The sequence below is a fragment of the Argiope bruennichi genome, chromosome 1 (assembly GCF_947563725.1).
Source record: "Argiope bruennichi chromosome 1, qqArgBrue1.1, whole genome shotgun sequence".
In the NCBI taxonomy this organism is placed as follows: Eukaryota; Metazoa; Arthropoda; class Arachnida; order Araneae; family Araneidae; genus Argiope; species Argiope bruennichi.
The window spans coordinates 76544199-76561813 of record NC_079151.1 but is presented as its reverse complement, the minus strand read 5'-3'; the positions used below and the strand labels follow the sequence as shown (position 1 = coordinate 76561813).

The window sequence follows — 17615 nt, the reverse complement described above, 5'->3', positions numbered from 1 at the left end:
CTTATTGGCGTAGAATAGTTACGAAATATTATCTTTTGGCATGAATATAGCATTTTTAATGAATCTATTGTGTCATCCTTGGCGAATTATTTGACGATTAATCCCTGGAATGCTTTAACCGTATCCGAAAATCGAATTTGTGTTTTAGACACGTTTTTCTCAACCGACTGAAAAAAAAATTTGACACACAACTGAATTTGTAATCACAAAAATGTGCATAACAGATTTGATGCATTTATGTTATTGCTTCTTTGCATTATCGCATTTATATGTTTCTGAAAATGCAGACCAACTGACAATCAACCCACAGTTGGATTTGTCTCAAAATTTGACAAGTGTTTACACTGTAGATACTAAATCTGTGTACTGAATTTGATCTATCTAGCTCTCTTCGTTTTGTAATTATCGTGTTATATTGGAATAGCCGGACAGATGTGGTATAAAGACTTCTTAACAGATTTTGCTCAAAATTTAAGAGAGATCTGAAAATGTGGTATAAAGACAGTATACCAAATTTCAACTGTCACAAACAGACAGACAGACATTTTCTATAAATGTGTTTTTCGAACTCAGAGAGGTCTAAAACGCAGAGATTCGTCAAAATCTCGATTTCGAATTTTTTTGACGATACGAGAAAGGAAAAAATATACATAAATGTTATTAAGATAATTTGAGTCTAATGGATCTTAAACTAACCGAAGTCTTTAACATTATTAAAAAAATCTTTTCTTGAAGGGATGCTTGAAAAGGTACAGCATACTCAAAAATAAATAATAAAAAATTCTAATGTAGGAGTACTAAATTTGGAATTGACCGATTTAAACGATTAGAAGCAATATTGCGCATTTATACATTCAGTCCTTTATAAGAATAAAGAAAAACCACCTTGAAATTCTTATAAGCTATATAATAGTTTTATCAAAATGTTAAAAGTTATTATACAGTCCCTTTTAAATACTTCAAAAATACTTAAACCCTCGCTTTTCTGCAACTGTACTCTGAAACAATTTATTAACTGGTACAAGAGAAGCACCTCATCTGTACAAATATATTATATAATCAGTATGCAAATAAATACCAAAGGGCATTCAGATAAAGTATCGTACTCAGTAAACCTAAGAAATTTTATCTAAATCCTTTCGGATACTTCTGTAGCTTTTGTTCCGATCACTTAGGGATCGAAAGCTATTTTATCTATTTACTTGCATAGGTATTAGAGATGGGGTTATGAAGATGATTTTCATTGGGTGATTTTCATTTCAAAGGGTGATATCACTTTGCAACCGAACGTCACCGGGACAAGTCTGATTGACATGAGGTACCTAAGGACCTTCTGCTGTTTCTGGGATACTAGGGTAGGGTGCATAGTTATTGGATATGTAAGCGGTGTAAGTAGAATTCTACTACTTGTAACTGATTAAACAAAAATTTATAAATTGGGATGACTTTTTGATAAATTGGTGAATAGTTTTGTTTCAACATAATGAATAATACATCATTTTCAGAATGGTTTGTGAAATAAGAAACTTCCCATGAAACAAAGATGCTCGAAAAACGTTTTCATGACTTTTTCAAGCATAATGTTGAAAATTATTTTTAATTGCTGTATCCATCTCTAATTCCTATTAATTAATTAGTAATGAAACATAAGCGATGAAATATGAACTATTCGTTTTTATTGAATATTGACAGTTTAAATTAACTTTTTTCTTAACTATTCAGTGTTTTACTTTTACGCCTATCATACAATCTTTCAGTATTTTCCCATTTATTTTGGTTCGTGAGAACAATAATGACATCTGGCATTTAGAGAAACTTTATTTTTTGTTTAATAAAACGTTTTTAAAACTGAAATAAATCATCGTTTCTAGCCAATGGTCAGAGCCTTCGAGTCAACTCTAAACTGTACAATCGTACAAAGACCTTGCTAGCTCTAAGCAGCTTCAAAGGATTCTTTTTTTAAATTGAAATTCGGCTTAATCTCAATTATGCAATAAAAATTCAATCAATAAAATTTTTCTTTTACATTTATTTCATAATTATATTTTCAATCAAATAAATGCAAGCTATAATTTAAATTGTCTAATCATTTATTAAACGTAATGAGCATTAATTGCAATTAGAAAAAAATATACCTGAATGATTATAAGAAATTTTTTCTCACAGATTAATTATAAGCAATTTATTTTCCAGCTATTTCAATTTTAGTGATTAGTATTCTTTTAGTTTGCTTAGATAAATAACTTAATAAGTAAAAAAAGAAAGTTATCTCTACTAATAGCAAAGATGAATCATGTATTAGTGCTACATTGTTACTTTTAATGCAGATGGACAACTTTAAATATTCTGTCCTTACATTTAATAATCAAATTCAGAATTTATTTCAAAGAATAAGTTTAATTCGCTCCAGTATAATCAGTTTTTAATGCAGTTATGTGCTTAGTCTAATCGACGCATCCAATAAAAATCTATCATGTGCTTATACATTATGTTAAGCTTTGAACATAAAGCATTAACTGTAGTGAAAGTGTAATTGGAAGTGTAGTAAAATTGGAAAAATTGTGTAATGAATAGTATTTAAAACAAGATATTACCATTGACTTTGTGTTATGTATTGTAAATAGAAAATAGTTATATATATATATATATATATATATATATATATATATATATATATATATATATATATATATATATATATATATATATATATATATATAATATTAGTAACAAAAACTTCTTAATATTAATTTTATAAAGACGATAAGATTAAAAAACATTAGTCAAAATCTATCCGTTAAATTTCAAATCCGTTAATTAGAGTTCCATTAAATAAAGAATTTACTATAATTTATTGACTTATACCTAGCTTAAATAAAATCTTTTAGTAAATTAAAATATTAATGCTTTTTATGATCTTAGATTTTAAATTCATAAATAGATTGTGTGGATAAATATATAAAATTTGAATAATTTTATAAGGAAAATAGAATTATAACTACAGATAAGCAGTCTTCTGAATTCTCACAATCTGTTCATGAAAGTTATACTATGCATTATCTAAGAATATACATATTTGTGTTTAGAAATAATTATTATAAAAGGCAGATTCCCTTATAAATTCTCGCCGTATTTAAAAATATAATGGAAATTTTATAAATACGTTTCGTTTGAAGTAAGTTCCATTTCGATATCGTGAAGCACATATTTCAAAGCATAAATACTATAATTAAAAAAATTTAAAATGTTCTTTGGAAAATTAACACGGGCTTTTGTAGTGGTTAGCTATTATAAATAAATTTTGAACAGCATTCCACTTTCAATACTTTTGCTAAATGCAAAAGGTTGCAATTCAACTATTAATAAATTTTCTTGAGTCAATTTCATTTTATTTCTCATTTACATCTTTTTTATAATGCATGATATAGTATAAACAAGATTTTTTTAAAGATATTTTCTGAAATATTATTTACTAAAACAGCAGCAATATTATTTTTCTATATAACTCACTTTAACATCTCACAACAAATTGATTTAAAAAAATAATAAGTTGAACGAGCGGGCAGTATTTGTGCACAATCTATATACTTTTTTATCCGATGAAAATCTTCCTCCTCCTAACATATATTTGAGGAATTTCCTCCAAGCAATTAGTAGTTGCAGATCCTAAGTTTGAACTGCAGCAAGGAGTCTGAGTTGAATTCAATGTTTTTTTTTCAAACTTTTCTTGAAATGCATCAGCTGTATATGATCTTGAACTAACCTGGAAAATAAAAATTTTGCTAATTAGAATGAATGTCTTTTAGACCGATGTACTTCTTTGACTGTTTTCGTCGAAAATTCATACTAATAATGAAAATGAATGCGCAAATGTGTGTGTATTGACTTCTACAAAGCCTAGAATAAAAAGCCTGCAATAAAAGGAAATTGACTCAAGAAAATTTATTAATAGTTGATATTTGACCTACTGCTACGACACTTGACAGAAATATATTTTGGAGAGTAAAAATATGTTCCTCAAAGCGATTTTTTTAATTTGAATTAATTAAAAATAAAGCGAAATTCGGGCGATTTTTCGCGACAGATATAAAATTTACTCAAAAATAAATTTTACATCGTTTAAAATTTTTAAAATTGTCTTTTAATCATACCAATTTAATAATGGTGCATAATTTATTGAATTTTGGTAATTTTTAAAAATATTTTTTTTTTTTTGCTTGATACAAACAATAGATTAATTACACTGTTACCCATAAATTCAAACAATTTTCGTCGATTGATAAAATATTTAATTTGCTTGATTTTCTTCTATTGGTGGAAGCTAAAGAAGAATATTCTTTTTAATATTTGTGTAGCTTACGTGACGTATAAAAAAAGTGAAGTTATAATACCTTGAAATTTATAAGATAAATGAACCACACATTCACATTTTTAATAGCGCCATGTGTCGTGGAATTTTATGTCTGGAACTATTTTCCATTAGAAGGATTCATCGACATAATGAGCAGAACATATGCAAGACAATTAAAGTAATACATCTTTGATGCCTAGCAATTTCATAGTGTCCCGGATACGAAGTTATATCTAAATAATTTAATTGAAATTAAATAACTTGTATCCTCTGCGAACCAATTAGTCGACCAAAGGTGACTAGAATAATAAAGATGAATATGTGTTTGGTGTCCTAAGGCCAGGCCGTTTGACCAGAGATATCAAACTTGGTACATGTATTCATTGGGGGGAAAATGTGCACTACGGAGAATTTTTTTTTTTTTGAAATTTTAATTAGAATATAAATTAAATAAAAATTGAAGCAAAATTTTGTGGGTTTTCTGCGGTAAAATTCGAAAATATTACGATAAAAATGATTTTTGCATCTTTTAGAATTCAAAAAATTATCTTTTCAATGATACTAATTTTTAATATGTGAATTAAATTTCTATTTTCAATCCATTTCTAAAATATATTTTAAATATATTTTCCAACAATTCATTTAACACGAAATAAAAATAAAATTTAACTTGCACGAGCTACGTTACGAGACCATTGGAAAAATTTGTTTTTATTAACTACACATTAGCAAAAATTTAAATTAAGAAGTCTTATTGCAACCTAAATCTATAAAGCTGTAATTTTTAAGCATGTGTCTGCACGATATCTAAGAATGAATGAAATGAAAATGAAACGATACTTTCTAGAAAGACAAGTGTAAGGAAATGTGACTATGAACATACATACATACAGCATAATATTTGGTATATATCAAAGGTTAAAAGGTTAAAGGTTTGGTATATACCAAAGAAAAAGGGTTTAAGTAAAATAAATAATGCTATTTTATGCACTTTGAATCAATAAATATTCTGATAAATTACGTGTTTTAAATTTTTAAACAGAATCATATTTAGTAAAATGATCTTGACTAACGTTTTAAATAAAAGTAAAGATCCACCTGTTTTGAGATTAAAGCTAAGTGAGATAGGAAAAATTAAATTTTATATAAACTTTATTGATCGTCTCAGAGTAGATGCACCAATCGACATCAGGAATTTTCCCCCAAAATGATTAGACTAAAATTATGAAATTGTTCATTGTCCTTTAATAATGATATTCAGAACTTGGCCAGATTCGGCCTCAGAAGACAGAAGCATTTTTGTGATTTAAAAGTTAGTGTGTCAAGAATATTTCATTGATTTTGATTTCTTAGAACCAATGGATTGTATAAAATTTAGACAATAAATATTTAAGAAATGAAACAAAATAAAATATAAATTACATCATTTAAATATTTTTGAAAATAAAACCAAAAAATTGAATTTTATGATGAATTAAAGAAATTTATATTGTATAAGCTTTTGGGAGTATTGAATAAATTATAAAAACTATTCTGTAGTGCAGAGGTAAGTTCGATACTGAAAGATTTTATTTTCTGTAGTTATATTTAGAAAAAAAAAATTATTTCATCGCAAAGGTTTTTCTATTAATCGAAGTTTAATCACTTTCGCTTCAGTTTATTGTTCAAATATACGGGATTTGACAGAAAATTGGGGAGATACATAGCTCAATGAAAAGCGTAAAACTATAGAATATTAGAACAACGTAAGAATAATAGAACAGAGCTCATGGAACAGCGTAAAGCTTCTACAATATTATGAATTATGTGAATGTCAAAATTTGAAGTTTAAGTATTTTGCTGAAGAAACTATTTAGAGATTTAGTCATTTAAATTGTTTAATTGAACATTTAAATGAGCATTAATCCCTGTGAACCAGCTGGTCCCAAAGTCGGCGAATAAAGAAAAAAAAGTTATGTATTTACTGAATTTTCACTCCAGATGACACTATTGCAAATGTTCAACCGTTTCACACCAACTTGTGCCATTTGTATACCGGAAGCTTCGACTTTCAATCTGCTTCAAATTTCAATAGGTTTCAGTTTTTCATTCGTTAAAATTTTAAAGATTATTCTGTATGCAACTGTTCAAGGCACTTATTTATTTAGCCTGTTAGCGAATAAATAGATGTAATGCCAAACGATTGTTTAACATTAAACATCTTATTATAGTCTCTATAGCGACGCATGTTAAAATCGTCTGCCACTGTTAAGAAGGTTTCGTTTATAATTGACTGCTCGTCATTGCTTGGAGTTAAAATATTTTCATGTATAACATTTTTAATCTATAAAATTTTTCTGTACAAAATAGTATAACTAAGTCCCTTTATTCCCTGAAATGTTTTTAATTAAACTGAGAATATTAAATGCGCCAGACGAATTTAAAAAAAAACTCATCTAGCTGATTTTCTCAATAACTCTTCCCATCGCCTATCAATAAATTTCTTTATTTCAGAATCATCTGTATTCATTTAATTATTTATTAAATTTTAAAAAAATAATAAAATAACCTGGAAATGAAATTGGTATCTGAAAAGGTAAAGTTTTAAATTTTAAGGTTGTATATAAATATTTTTTGTAGTATAATTTTCTCGAAATTTATAGCGGAAAAAACAGCAATATTTCGATTAGTTTCTAATTAATTGACTATTTAATTACTTTTTACATTTACAAAATTGTCCGACTTTTTTTTCTCTTGCCTTATATAATAAGTGTGCAAAGTTTTGTTGAATTCGGTTGCAAACAAACAATCATAGCCCCAATGACTCTTATTTATATTAAAATTAACCACGTACAAAGTTATTTTTTATTTAAAAATACATTTATTTAATGAAAATTCATTAATTCATGAAGAGAATTCATTCAACCTAATAAAAATAATAATTGCTTCATTCAATGAAGTATTTTCGTGAATTATAATATTCTTGATGTTCGAAACGAAGAACATTTATTTTTTTTTTATTTCATTTCCCTATTGAGACTTTTATAAGTTACATAAGAAATATTACTTTTTTGATTGAGTTGTTATAAAAGTAATAAATTCTCATTATAAGATCATGTTGTGTAATATTATATTACATATAAAATGAAGTACGCAATAAATTATATCTTCAATCGAATAATTTAATGTAAATTTCTTACACAAAAGGATATCGGTTTGGTTTTCTCGTGTAAACTATATCACCGTAGATACTAATTGAAAATTTTAATTTTATTGATTTCATAATTTCATATTTATTTCTATATTCTTAAGAATGCTGTTGTATTTAAAAATACATTTGTAAACTGTTGATATTATTTAATGATATTTCCTATTTTGGTTTCAATTTGAATTTTTAATCATTTATTAAAAAAATTCAATGTGAAGATACCTAATGATGCATTAAATTTGATTTATCGTATTTGAATGCTCGAGTAAAAGTATCCAAAAGTATACTTGGAGAATCACAGGATTAATTGTAAATTTAATTTGTATGAAAAAGAGAAGTTTTTCAAGTTTATTTCAATTTAACGAAATTTAATTGGAACATCATCGGTTATTTGCTATATTCAAAATAATATTCGACCTCATTAGTTCACTTCAAATCCAGATTGTAAATAGGTTCATGATACACAATCATTTAAAAAAATTTTCCAGCAAAAACTTTCTACAGCATACATGTATATTCGGAGATCTGGTAGACCTTTTCTTCCCATTCAGCTTTAATAGCATTTTAAATTATTTTTAATTATAAACGATTTATTACCTATAAAATTTTCAAAATTGTTAAGTTCTCTCATATCCATTAATCTAAAAAAGTTAATTACTTGTACTCTTTAACTTTATTAATATTTATATCAAGTTATTAGTATTTATATTTTTAGTTCTCATAATGTAAATCATTACTTACGATTACTTCTGAATTTGTTAAGCTTAGGTAGCTTCTTGTAACAAGAAACATTTAAAGTATTTATTATAGGATTTTGCCTTATTTTGCTTCATTTGGTTTTTAAAATATCTGTTAAGATATGTTCAAAACGTCTCGAGAATCAGAAAGTACTTTCTGTACTTTAGTTCATTAATGTACGTTTTACTGCCCTTACACGATTAAGATATTATTTTAAAAATCCGTTAGTAGATATTTAGATAAAATAATAATTAAAACAGCTCTCCTTGAAAGAAATAATACAAATTTTTAAACAAATATAAATTGAATGATTGAAAATTGTTCTTCGTTTATTGCAGTCATTTAAAAAGAATGTACGTGGGAGAGATTTATTTAGCACTAGCCGCCTTTGGCGACCAGCCGGTTCACCAATCTTAATGTTCGTTAAAATTTTAATAATTAAATATTTTATGCAATTCCAATTTTAATAGATTCTTCAGCAAAATATTTTAAAACTTCAAATTTTGATAGTCATATAATTCACTCATAATATTATAAAGGCCTTCAGTCATAACGTGATATGTATCTCTCTAATTTTCTGTTACCCCTCGTAGAATTTATACTTTAAATTAAAGTGTAAAAGATTAATCTGCAATTAATATAATAATATTTTTTTACTGAAACAAAGCATTTTTTTTTAATAATATGATTACTGATAATAGAGTCACTGAGCGTTTAAACTTTATGGGCACTAAAGAATATCTTTCTTAATTTATGTAATATCTCAAGAATTTGTCAACAAAATTTTCTCAGATTCATCATGAACGGATCGATTCATTAACAATGTTTAATTTTAAATGCATCAAACACTAAGAAAATAAAATGAATCGTTTAAAATAATCGGTCGAAAACAGGTTTAAAAAAACTACTTAAAAAACGATGTACTTAAAACTATAAGCATATACAAAAATATATATATAACTAACATAAATACAATTTAATTAAAAAAAGCATGCAACTAACCTAAAAATAATTTAAATCATTGAAAACAGGTTTAAAAAACTACTTAAAAAACGATGTACTTAAAACTATAAGCATATACAAAAAATATATATAACTAACATAAATACAATTTACTTACAAAAGCATGCAACTAACCCAAAAATAATTTAAATCGTCCGTTAATAAATAATTTAACCGTTGTCATGGCAACAATCAGAACACAGTGCGCATGCGTGAATTTTCTTCGCCAGTTACGTTAACACAAATGCGTGAATTTTTCTACGCCAGTTGGGGTAACGCTATGCAGATTTTACATTTTTAATTTCCTTTATTCTGTGTTATTTTAATTCAAAAGTACTTCAGAATGAATCTGAAACATGGATTAATTAACAATGTTTAATTTTAAATGCATAAAACATTAAGAAAATAAACAGAATCGTTTGAAATAATCCGCCGTAAAATGTTAACCCTAGCCTTATTACTGTTGGGAGAAAAAAAAAACTAAAGCCTTACTCATTTGGCGGTGGGGAAAATGGAAGATTTTTTTGGCGGGAAAGTTAGTTTTTAATTAATAATTAAAATTCTAATTAAAAATTCAAAAAAAGGGACCCCAGGTGCACATTCCCGACCTCTAAGGTATACATGTACCAAATTTGGTAGCTTTATGTCAAATGACCTGGCCTGTAGAGCGCCAACACACACACACACACACACACACATTGAACTTTATTATAAGTATAAATTAAGAAAACAGTAAATAAAATTGGACATTAAAGACATTTTCAAATAAAACGGACTTAAACAAAAAAGCGGAAAAAATTTTAAAATACCATTTAAATACTTTAAAATACCACCAGTTTTTTCCATAACAAATTTATTTCCAGATCCAATTTAAATACATAGTATAGAAAAGTATATCTAAATCAGTATCGTTATTGGGGGAATATAATCCAAATAATTCTTCTAAATTTGGTTAAAAATTGTGAAACATAAGTAAGTAATTTTTTTCAGATTTTTCAAAGGTCTCATTAATTACTCCATGTTGCATAAACGGTGACATATTTAATAGGTATTTGAAATAATAATTTCTACTATAATCAGTCTTCCATTCCATAAAAAGTTAATATAAATTGATTTATCGATGCATAAAATCGAATAAACATGTAAAACTATTTCTCATTTTACTAATTACGCCTCGCCGTAGTCAAAAGAAAATGAAAAACTGCGCATAACAATGCATGAATTTTATTATCTTAAAAAAAGAATTTTTAAATATTTATAACTAAAATTTGGAATAATGTCACTAAGCATTTGTATCCTACTTTTGAAACTACTCCTTGAAGATTTAAAGCGAGAAAATTCTCTTATATTGCTTTTAGACAAGATAACTGACTCGGGTATTTTAACTTATCTCTTGTTTTAAATGAAATGTCACAAGAGATATTCTTATTATTTATAAATAGTATTTCAAATTATGTCACTCTTTAGTTAAACAATTTGACATCAAAAAGATAAAATCGGAAGTTTTCAGAAACTTTTGACAGCAGATTTTTAAGCGAATTAGTAATATTTATAGCTAAATATTATTTTTTAAAGTTATATTTACAGTTTTCGATTTACATGTCATTCTTTAAAAAGTTTTACGCTCTACTGAAATATTCTATGTAATTAATAAAGTGAAAAAAAGATCATTGCATTCACATTTGATACCTACTTTAAGCAAAATCGATTTTAACAAGCTAAGGGAGAAATAGTAGAGAACATAATTATTATATTTCGGAACAGAATTGATTTACAGGAAAAATTAATTTCCATTAGGTGTACTTTTTACAAATCATTATTTGAAACTTTAGGTTTCATTTGAATAAATTATTTATTTCATAAACTTTTATGTCTTTTTTTTTTCTTTTCGTATTTGCTTTTACTGCAGTGTCATGTACTTTTTAAAACTGATGAAATAAAATGAAACCATAAAAGAAAAACAAAACTAATTGACAAATCAAGCACTTTTTTTGTGATTTGAAAAAAAAAAATATTTCAGAAGTAATTTTACATGAAGTCTGGATTTTGTGCTATTAAATTATCATTTATTAATGTTTTCACAATAATCTTGAGAAAATAAAAGTCACATGATAATAATACAGTGAAATAGTAATTGAAACTGTTTTTTCTCTTTTTCTTTTAAGGAACGTAAATTAATAAATATGGGAAAATAAACTCGCAGAAAAGATAGCGAACTGTAATGAAACAAAATGGAAAGTATGTTATTGATAAAAGTTTGTTCAATGTTCTAAAATTCATGTGCGTGCGTGTGCTTGCTCATGTACATAATAAAACTTCCAAAAATGAGCAGAAAAGGGACACTCTTTATTTTTATAAATTTTATTTTTCTTCTTAAATCATTTCTTTTTACCTCCTTGAATTACAACTTGATTCCCCTTCTTCATGTTTAAACAAAATTTTTAACAAAGTTGCTTTTGTTTGATTGTTTAAATTATGTTCAGAAGTCAGATTCATATAGAAGCTAAATTCATTATATCAATATAAACGAATAGTTTGCGATAGCGTTAAGAGCTTATGGACTTTCAAAAGGGAATTTTACTAAATTCTAGATAAGCAAGAATTAGCCCTTCTGAAATTTCGTGTGATATTGCGATTCAATTTTAGATAGTTAAAATTACAGAAATAAGTTTCTAAGAAGCATTTGAAATTCGGGAACTTGCATGACTAAGAAATTAATATGAAATTTTCTAGTAAAAGGATAATTAAATTCAAGAACACGGATAAATTGAATTTTTATGCATCTAAATATAACGAAAAAATATAATAATGTACTCCAAATATATCAAAAAACAGATAATATATGATAGTGTCAATGTGATTAAAAGATTAACTCTATCTCTACTAAAAATAAAAATGAATATGTGTGTATTTGTGTATGTATTGGTGCTCAACAGGCCAGACTACTTGACCAAATTTGGCGCGCATCCATTGTGAAGAGTGGAAAATACACCTTGGAACGATTTTTTAAAAATTTTAATGGATGCTTGAGTTTTCAGTGATAACTTCCGAAAATATTACAGCCCAGAAATAATTTTCACGTCATCTTAACACTTAAAAAATTCTCATTTTGATGATACCAAATTTTTTTGAAATTTTTTATCGATATTTTTATAAAAAATTTATATGCATTTTATTTTACAATGTGTTTCATTTTTGAAATGAAATTCAACTCATTTTCATTGTTGCTACTAACATATGAACATTTTTGTTGATGATAATGATGATCAAAGTTTCAAACATGGCTCACTTTTTCCATGTAGAATAAGCTTCAGTATAAGGAATGCTTTCAGTAAAATTTTTGCAGTTTGCTGTATTTACAATTAAAATCAATTTCAAAACCATGCAACTATGAAATTTTTTTAAAGTACACTACTTCCAAGCCTTTCTTCTCTTTCCTCCGATGTAATTAAATGTGTAAAAAATTTGATAGAGAAATGCACAGAACTTAATAAACTTAACGATGAACGACTTGTTAAAATTGTAGGAGTATATCAAAATTTGAAATTGAAAAATATTTTGCTGTATAAGTCATTAAGACCATGTAATATAAAATATTTAACTGAAGTTTTCAGTAATCATTAAAATCGGTGAGTAACCACTGGTGCCAGTTATTAATAATAACCATAGTTAATGCTAACAATAACTAATTATTATTCCTATTAATAGGATTTTTTTAATGCTAACCAAAACGTATATAGAGTGATCGGTAAAGTCCTTTTAAGCCCTGTAAATTCAAAACGACATCTCGCATAGCCAGGGAATTAAAGCGAATTTATTGAGAGATTTCAGCTCCCGAGAAAGCTGAAGAAGGAGGTTGCAAAAAATAACTCAACAATAAAGGTGATCGACCAAAAATTCCAATTAGAAAAATATACCATATCACAATAATACCATACTAGAAACGCAAAAGAAAAAAAAGTTTAATGTAGCTATCTTTGAAATTGGTACATGTATTTGCAAATAAAATTATGAACAGTCATTGACTTGAAAAAGGTGTAATCCTAAAATTGAAAAATGCATTTTCCGGTATTATCATACAATTTTTTCTAGTTAAACAACGACGAAGTGAAATTTAAGCAGTGAAGAAAGTAGACAAAATGAATGAAAAAAAATCTGAAAAATGCGCTTGGACAGGGATTATCAGAGAATACATTTTTCAATTTTAGGAAAAGCCCTTTTTCAAGTTATGGAAAATACAAATTTCCTTTGCCAATTTCATAGATTGCTTCATAATACTTTTCCTGTATTTTTGTAATCGTATAGCGTACGCTTTTCTAATTTGATTTTTTGGCTGATCTCTTTTATTTTTACAGCTTATTTATTTTCCCGCTAGGGGCGCTGTAACCTATTTCAATAAGTTCAGTATAAGTTACTTTGGATATTTACTATATATATATTACTATTACATGTTACTTCCCTGCTTGTAAGTTGGGGCTGTTTTGGATTTAAGGGGCTTAAAATGACTATACCGATCACTCCGTATATATTTAAAAAAATAATTGATACTTACCATAATTTTTTCTGTTAATTCTGCATAATTTTTCCATAATCTTTTTTGCATTCCATACTCACATTCGAAATAATTATATTTGCTAATCAAGAGTAAAACTAATTTAGGTTTCTCTTCATAAATTGGGTTTACTGTCCCCTTGAATGGTTTATAATTGATTGTTTGTTTAGAGTGTTAATGATTAACTGATTTTTATAGGCATTCAGTGTGACTTGCTGCGTAGGGTCCATCTTACGTCTCTTCCTAGGTCTTCCATTAGTTCTTCAAAACGATGATTATCAAGGAGAGTTTCCATGTATGTTATATTTTCAATCATTTTTATTTACCTTGACTGGTTTCATATTTGTAAAGCAGGAATTTTGTAATCAATTTTTTTATTTATGTACTGAGTTTTTAAATTTTCTATGCTTGTATGTTCTCAGTGACAATACATTATTTTAACATTTTAGAATCTAATTAAAGGACTAAAAAATAATAACTTATATCTTTTTTCAAATTTATTTTAATTCTCCTTTCGTTTGAAGAAAATATTTCAGTGGCTCTTTTTTTTTTTTCCCTGATAGCAAATGGAAATGCACTACTCGGAATATTAATCCATACACAATATAAATCTATCCCTTAAGTAACTTCGACTGTCTTAACGCTTTGCAACTGAAAAAAAAATTATGCTTAAAATGCTAAATTTTCGCCCACTTTATCTTTACTTTTAATTGTCTGAAAATGTTCAAAAATTAATACAATTTTTAAAATATCAAAATACATTATCTTGTTAAGGATAAAATTTCATTTTAAATGATTAAAAATTTTGCCACCCAGTTTTATTCTTGCTTGTGTCTTTAAATTTAAAAAAATAAATTGCTGAAGAATCATTTTTTAACTTAAAATTGCTTATCGTTTGATTTTATTTAACTTCGATATAACACTATAAACGCCAGTTGAGAATAAATTTCACAGAATTGATACAAGATTGTATAATTTAATTAATATGGAAAGTCTTCTCACCAGTTGCCTAACCCAAACTATTGGTTCGATTTTTCCAGTTTTTGTTTCATATGAAAGATGTCCTCTAGATATCAAATTCGAAAAAAAAAAGTTTAATGCAAAAAGAAAGAAATGATGAATCCGATCTGAAGACTTTCCCTCAGGCAGGGATTCAAACTAGGGATTTTTTCTGTGAGGGGTCTGACTTTCGTCCAAAAAAATTGACCCCTCGTGACCCGAAAATCCTCGGAAATGGAAGCCTTAGAGATAAACCAGTATCACAAAAATAAAATACAATAAATTATACAATAAAACAAATTATTACTTCCAAATCGAAGCAAACCACATTAGAACAAACACAAACTACAAAAGGCCACTCAATCATAAAACCAAAAAATTAAACATTAAAACAAGGAAGTAAAGAACATACCGGTTGCAATCAAAGCTACCTTCAACTATTTTTGCTTGCTTCTTTGTATAATTTGCTTTATTGTATAATTTATTGTCTTTTATTTTTGTGATGCTGGTTTTTGTTTTATTTTTGTGATGTGGCTCTAAGGATTTCATTTCTGGGGATTTTCGGATCACGAGGGGTCAATATTTCTGGACGAAAGTCAGACCTTTCACAGAAAAATCCCTAGTTTGAATTCCTGCCTGAAGGTGACCCGTGAGAAAGTCTTCAAGCCGGATTCATCATTTCTTTCTTTTATATTCTTTTTGCAAAGCTTGCTTAATATTTTTTTTCTAATTTGGTTAAGTTCATCTGTGTTTTAGTAGTAGCAGCATTAGCGTTGTCTAAATACAATGCATCCTTTATTAGTTTGGTTTAGAAAACATTTGCCGGCGTCCTGGCATAGGGGTAGCGCGTCTTCCCCGTGATCTGGGCGTCCCGGGTTCGAGTCCCGGTTTGGGCATGGTTGTTCTTCTGTTGTTCTATCTGTGAGATGTGTGAATGTGCCCTCCTGTAAAAAGGGGTTGTGCAAGCGAATGAATGATGCGTGAGTGGCAAAGTCGTACTCTTGGCCCTAGTTGGCGCTGCTATAAAAAATAAGAGACGTTCCCCCTCAGGCTTAAATCGCTGTCTTCGTAACAGCGGGCTTGTCAGTGGCAAGTGCCATAAGAAACAAACAAACAAACAAGAAAACATTTATTTTTAATTGGATTTCATAATGATTGCATTTTTGATTAAGTCCTCTAGATATATCATAAAAAATCAAGTGCCTTCCTCCATCTTCCACTTTCAGAAGAAATCGTAAAAAATAACACTTCATAATACATTCTTTATGGGAAAAACTTGAGACAGAATTCGTCAATCAAAAGTATTGAATAGATTTCAATAATTGTGGTTCATAGATTGTGGCATCGAAATATATCATCAAGGGTTGCCTATCCCCCACCTTCCTCCATTTTTGAGATAAATCGATAGCACACTACTTCATTGGATATCCCCTATGGAAAAAAACGTCGACAAAATTTCCAATCGATTCCATTTCGATATATAATTCATTATTTTGTGGAAATTAATAGTTATTTTTATTAATTAATTTAATTATAATTGTAAAAATGCCAAAATTCAGCTTAGTTTTTTCATTAATTAAAATTTCTAAAAAGTCATTCTGTGGTGCACATTCCCATCTTCCAAAATATATATGTGCTAAATTTGTAATCTGTTGATCAAATGGTCTGTACCTGTGGAGCGTCAAACACACATACATTTATTCATCTTTATTATCAGTAGAGTTTATTTGTTGGTAAAAATAATGAAAAATATACTGATTAACATTTTTCATTAATTGCAAATTATGTTCGTAATGGATTATTTAGAGTTGTTTATTCAATATTATTTATATTGAAAGCAAATTATGTTGCTATCTAGCCTATCAAATCATCTCCAGTAAAGTTTAAAGAAGAAACGTAAAGAAATGTACTTTACTCTGATGATGCCAAATGGAATATTAGAAGCAAAGACACAAATATTTCGTTCCAGATAACCCAAAAAATTATTAACCGGAAAAAAATTTTTGAACCCATTGTTTACCCTCCCACTCCCAGCCCCTCACCAAAATTCTGACTCTATTCACAAAATATCATTTTTGTTGTCACAATAAATATGAGAGAAAATCTTAATGGTCTTTTACTTTTTATTATATATTATATAAACTGTTCTTTTTGTAAAATTTTGGCTGACAACCTGTTTTTTCTCCGGTACAAAAATCAAGTTTGTTTCTACTATGCTAAATCAACTAAGATAACAAAAATCAAATGCAAATAAATGTATGCATGTTTAAAGACATGTTTTAAAAATTCTTAAAAACGTGAACACAAAGCTAACAACATAGGAAATCGATATAAAGCTGAAATGACACCTAAAACATTTAAAACAGAGCAATAGAAATATGATTATCTTTTTTTTTTATTTTGGTAAAAAAAAATTGTTTGTTGTCTTTTTTTTTTTCAGGATATTGATATATAATAATTTATTTTCTTTCAGATTAAAACGAGAAAGGGTAGCCCTTGTTAGACAATGTAGCATATTAAAATTAGAAATAAAACCGAAAAAATTAATTTCCGTTCTTTTGGGGTGTCCCATAAGTTTCTTTTCTATTTCTAATACGAAATAAATACCCAATATTTACCGTTTAAAATATTATTTATTTTGTTATATAAGAATCTTTTGTTCTATCGCCTTCTTCCATTTCTCGTTATGCCTTCTTTCCGAAATTGTTGTGTTTTGGACAAGAAATAATCTTTGAGGTTCGCTTTTATTTCGCTGATGGATTTAAAGCGCTTATAGCATAGATAAT

General features: G+C 27.3%; 1 protein-coding gene across 1 annotated transcript in view; it reads left to right on the top strand.

Annotated features, from left to right (window-relative positions):
• The first annotated feature begins 1271 nt into the window (after positions 1 to 1271).
• The window catches only part of LOC129977974 (uncharacterized), a 31270-nt gene continuing 14926 nt past the window's right edge, over positions 1272 to 17615 (top strand). Inside the window, exons 1-2 of the mRNA XM_056090598.1 lie at positions 1272 to 1388; positions 14029 to 14125. Of these exons, the coding sequence (XP_055946573.1) occupies positions 1314 to 1388; positions 14029 to 14125 (172 nt within the window). The 5' untranslated portion in view covers positions 1272 to 1313. The remainder of the gene's footprint in view (positions 1389 to 14028; positions 14126 to 17615) is intronic.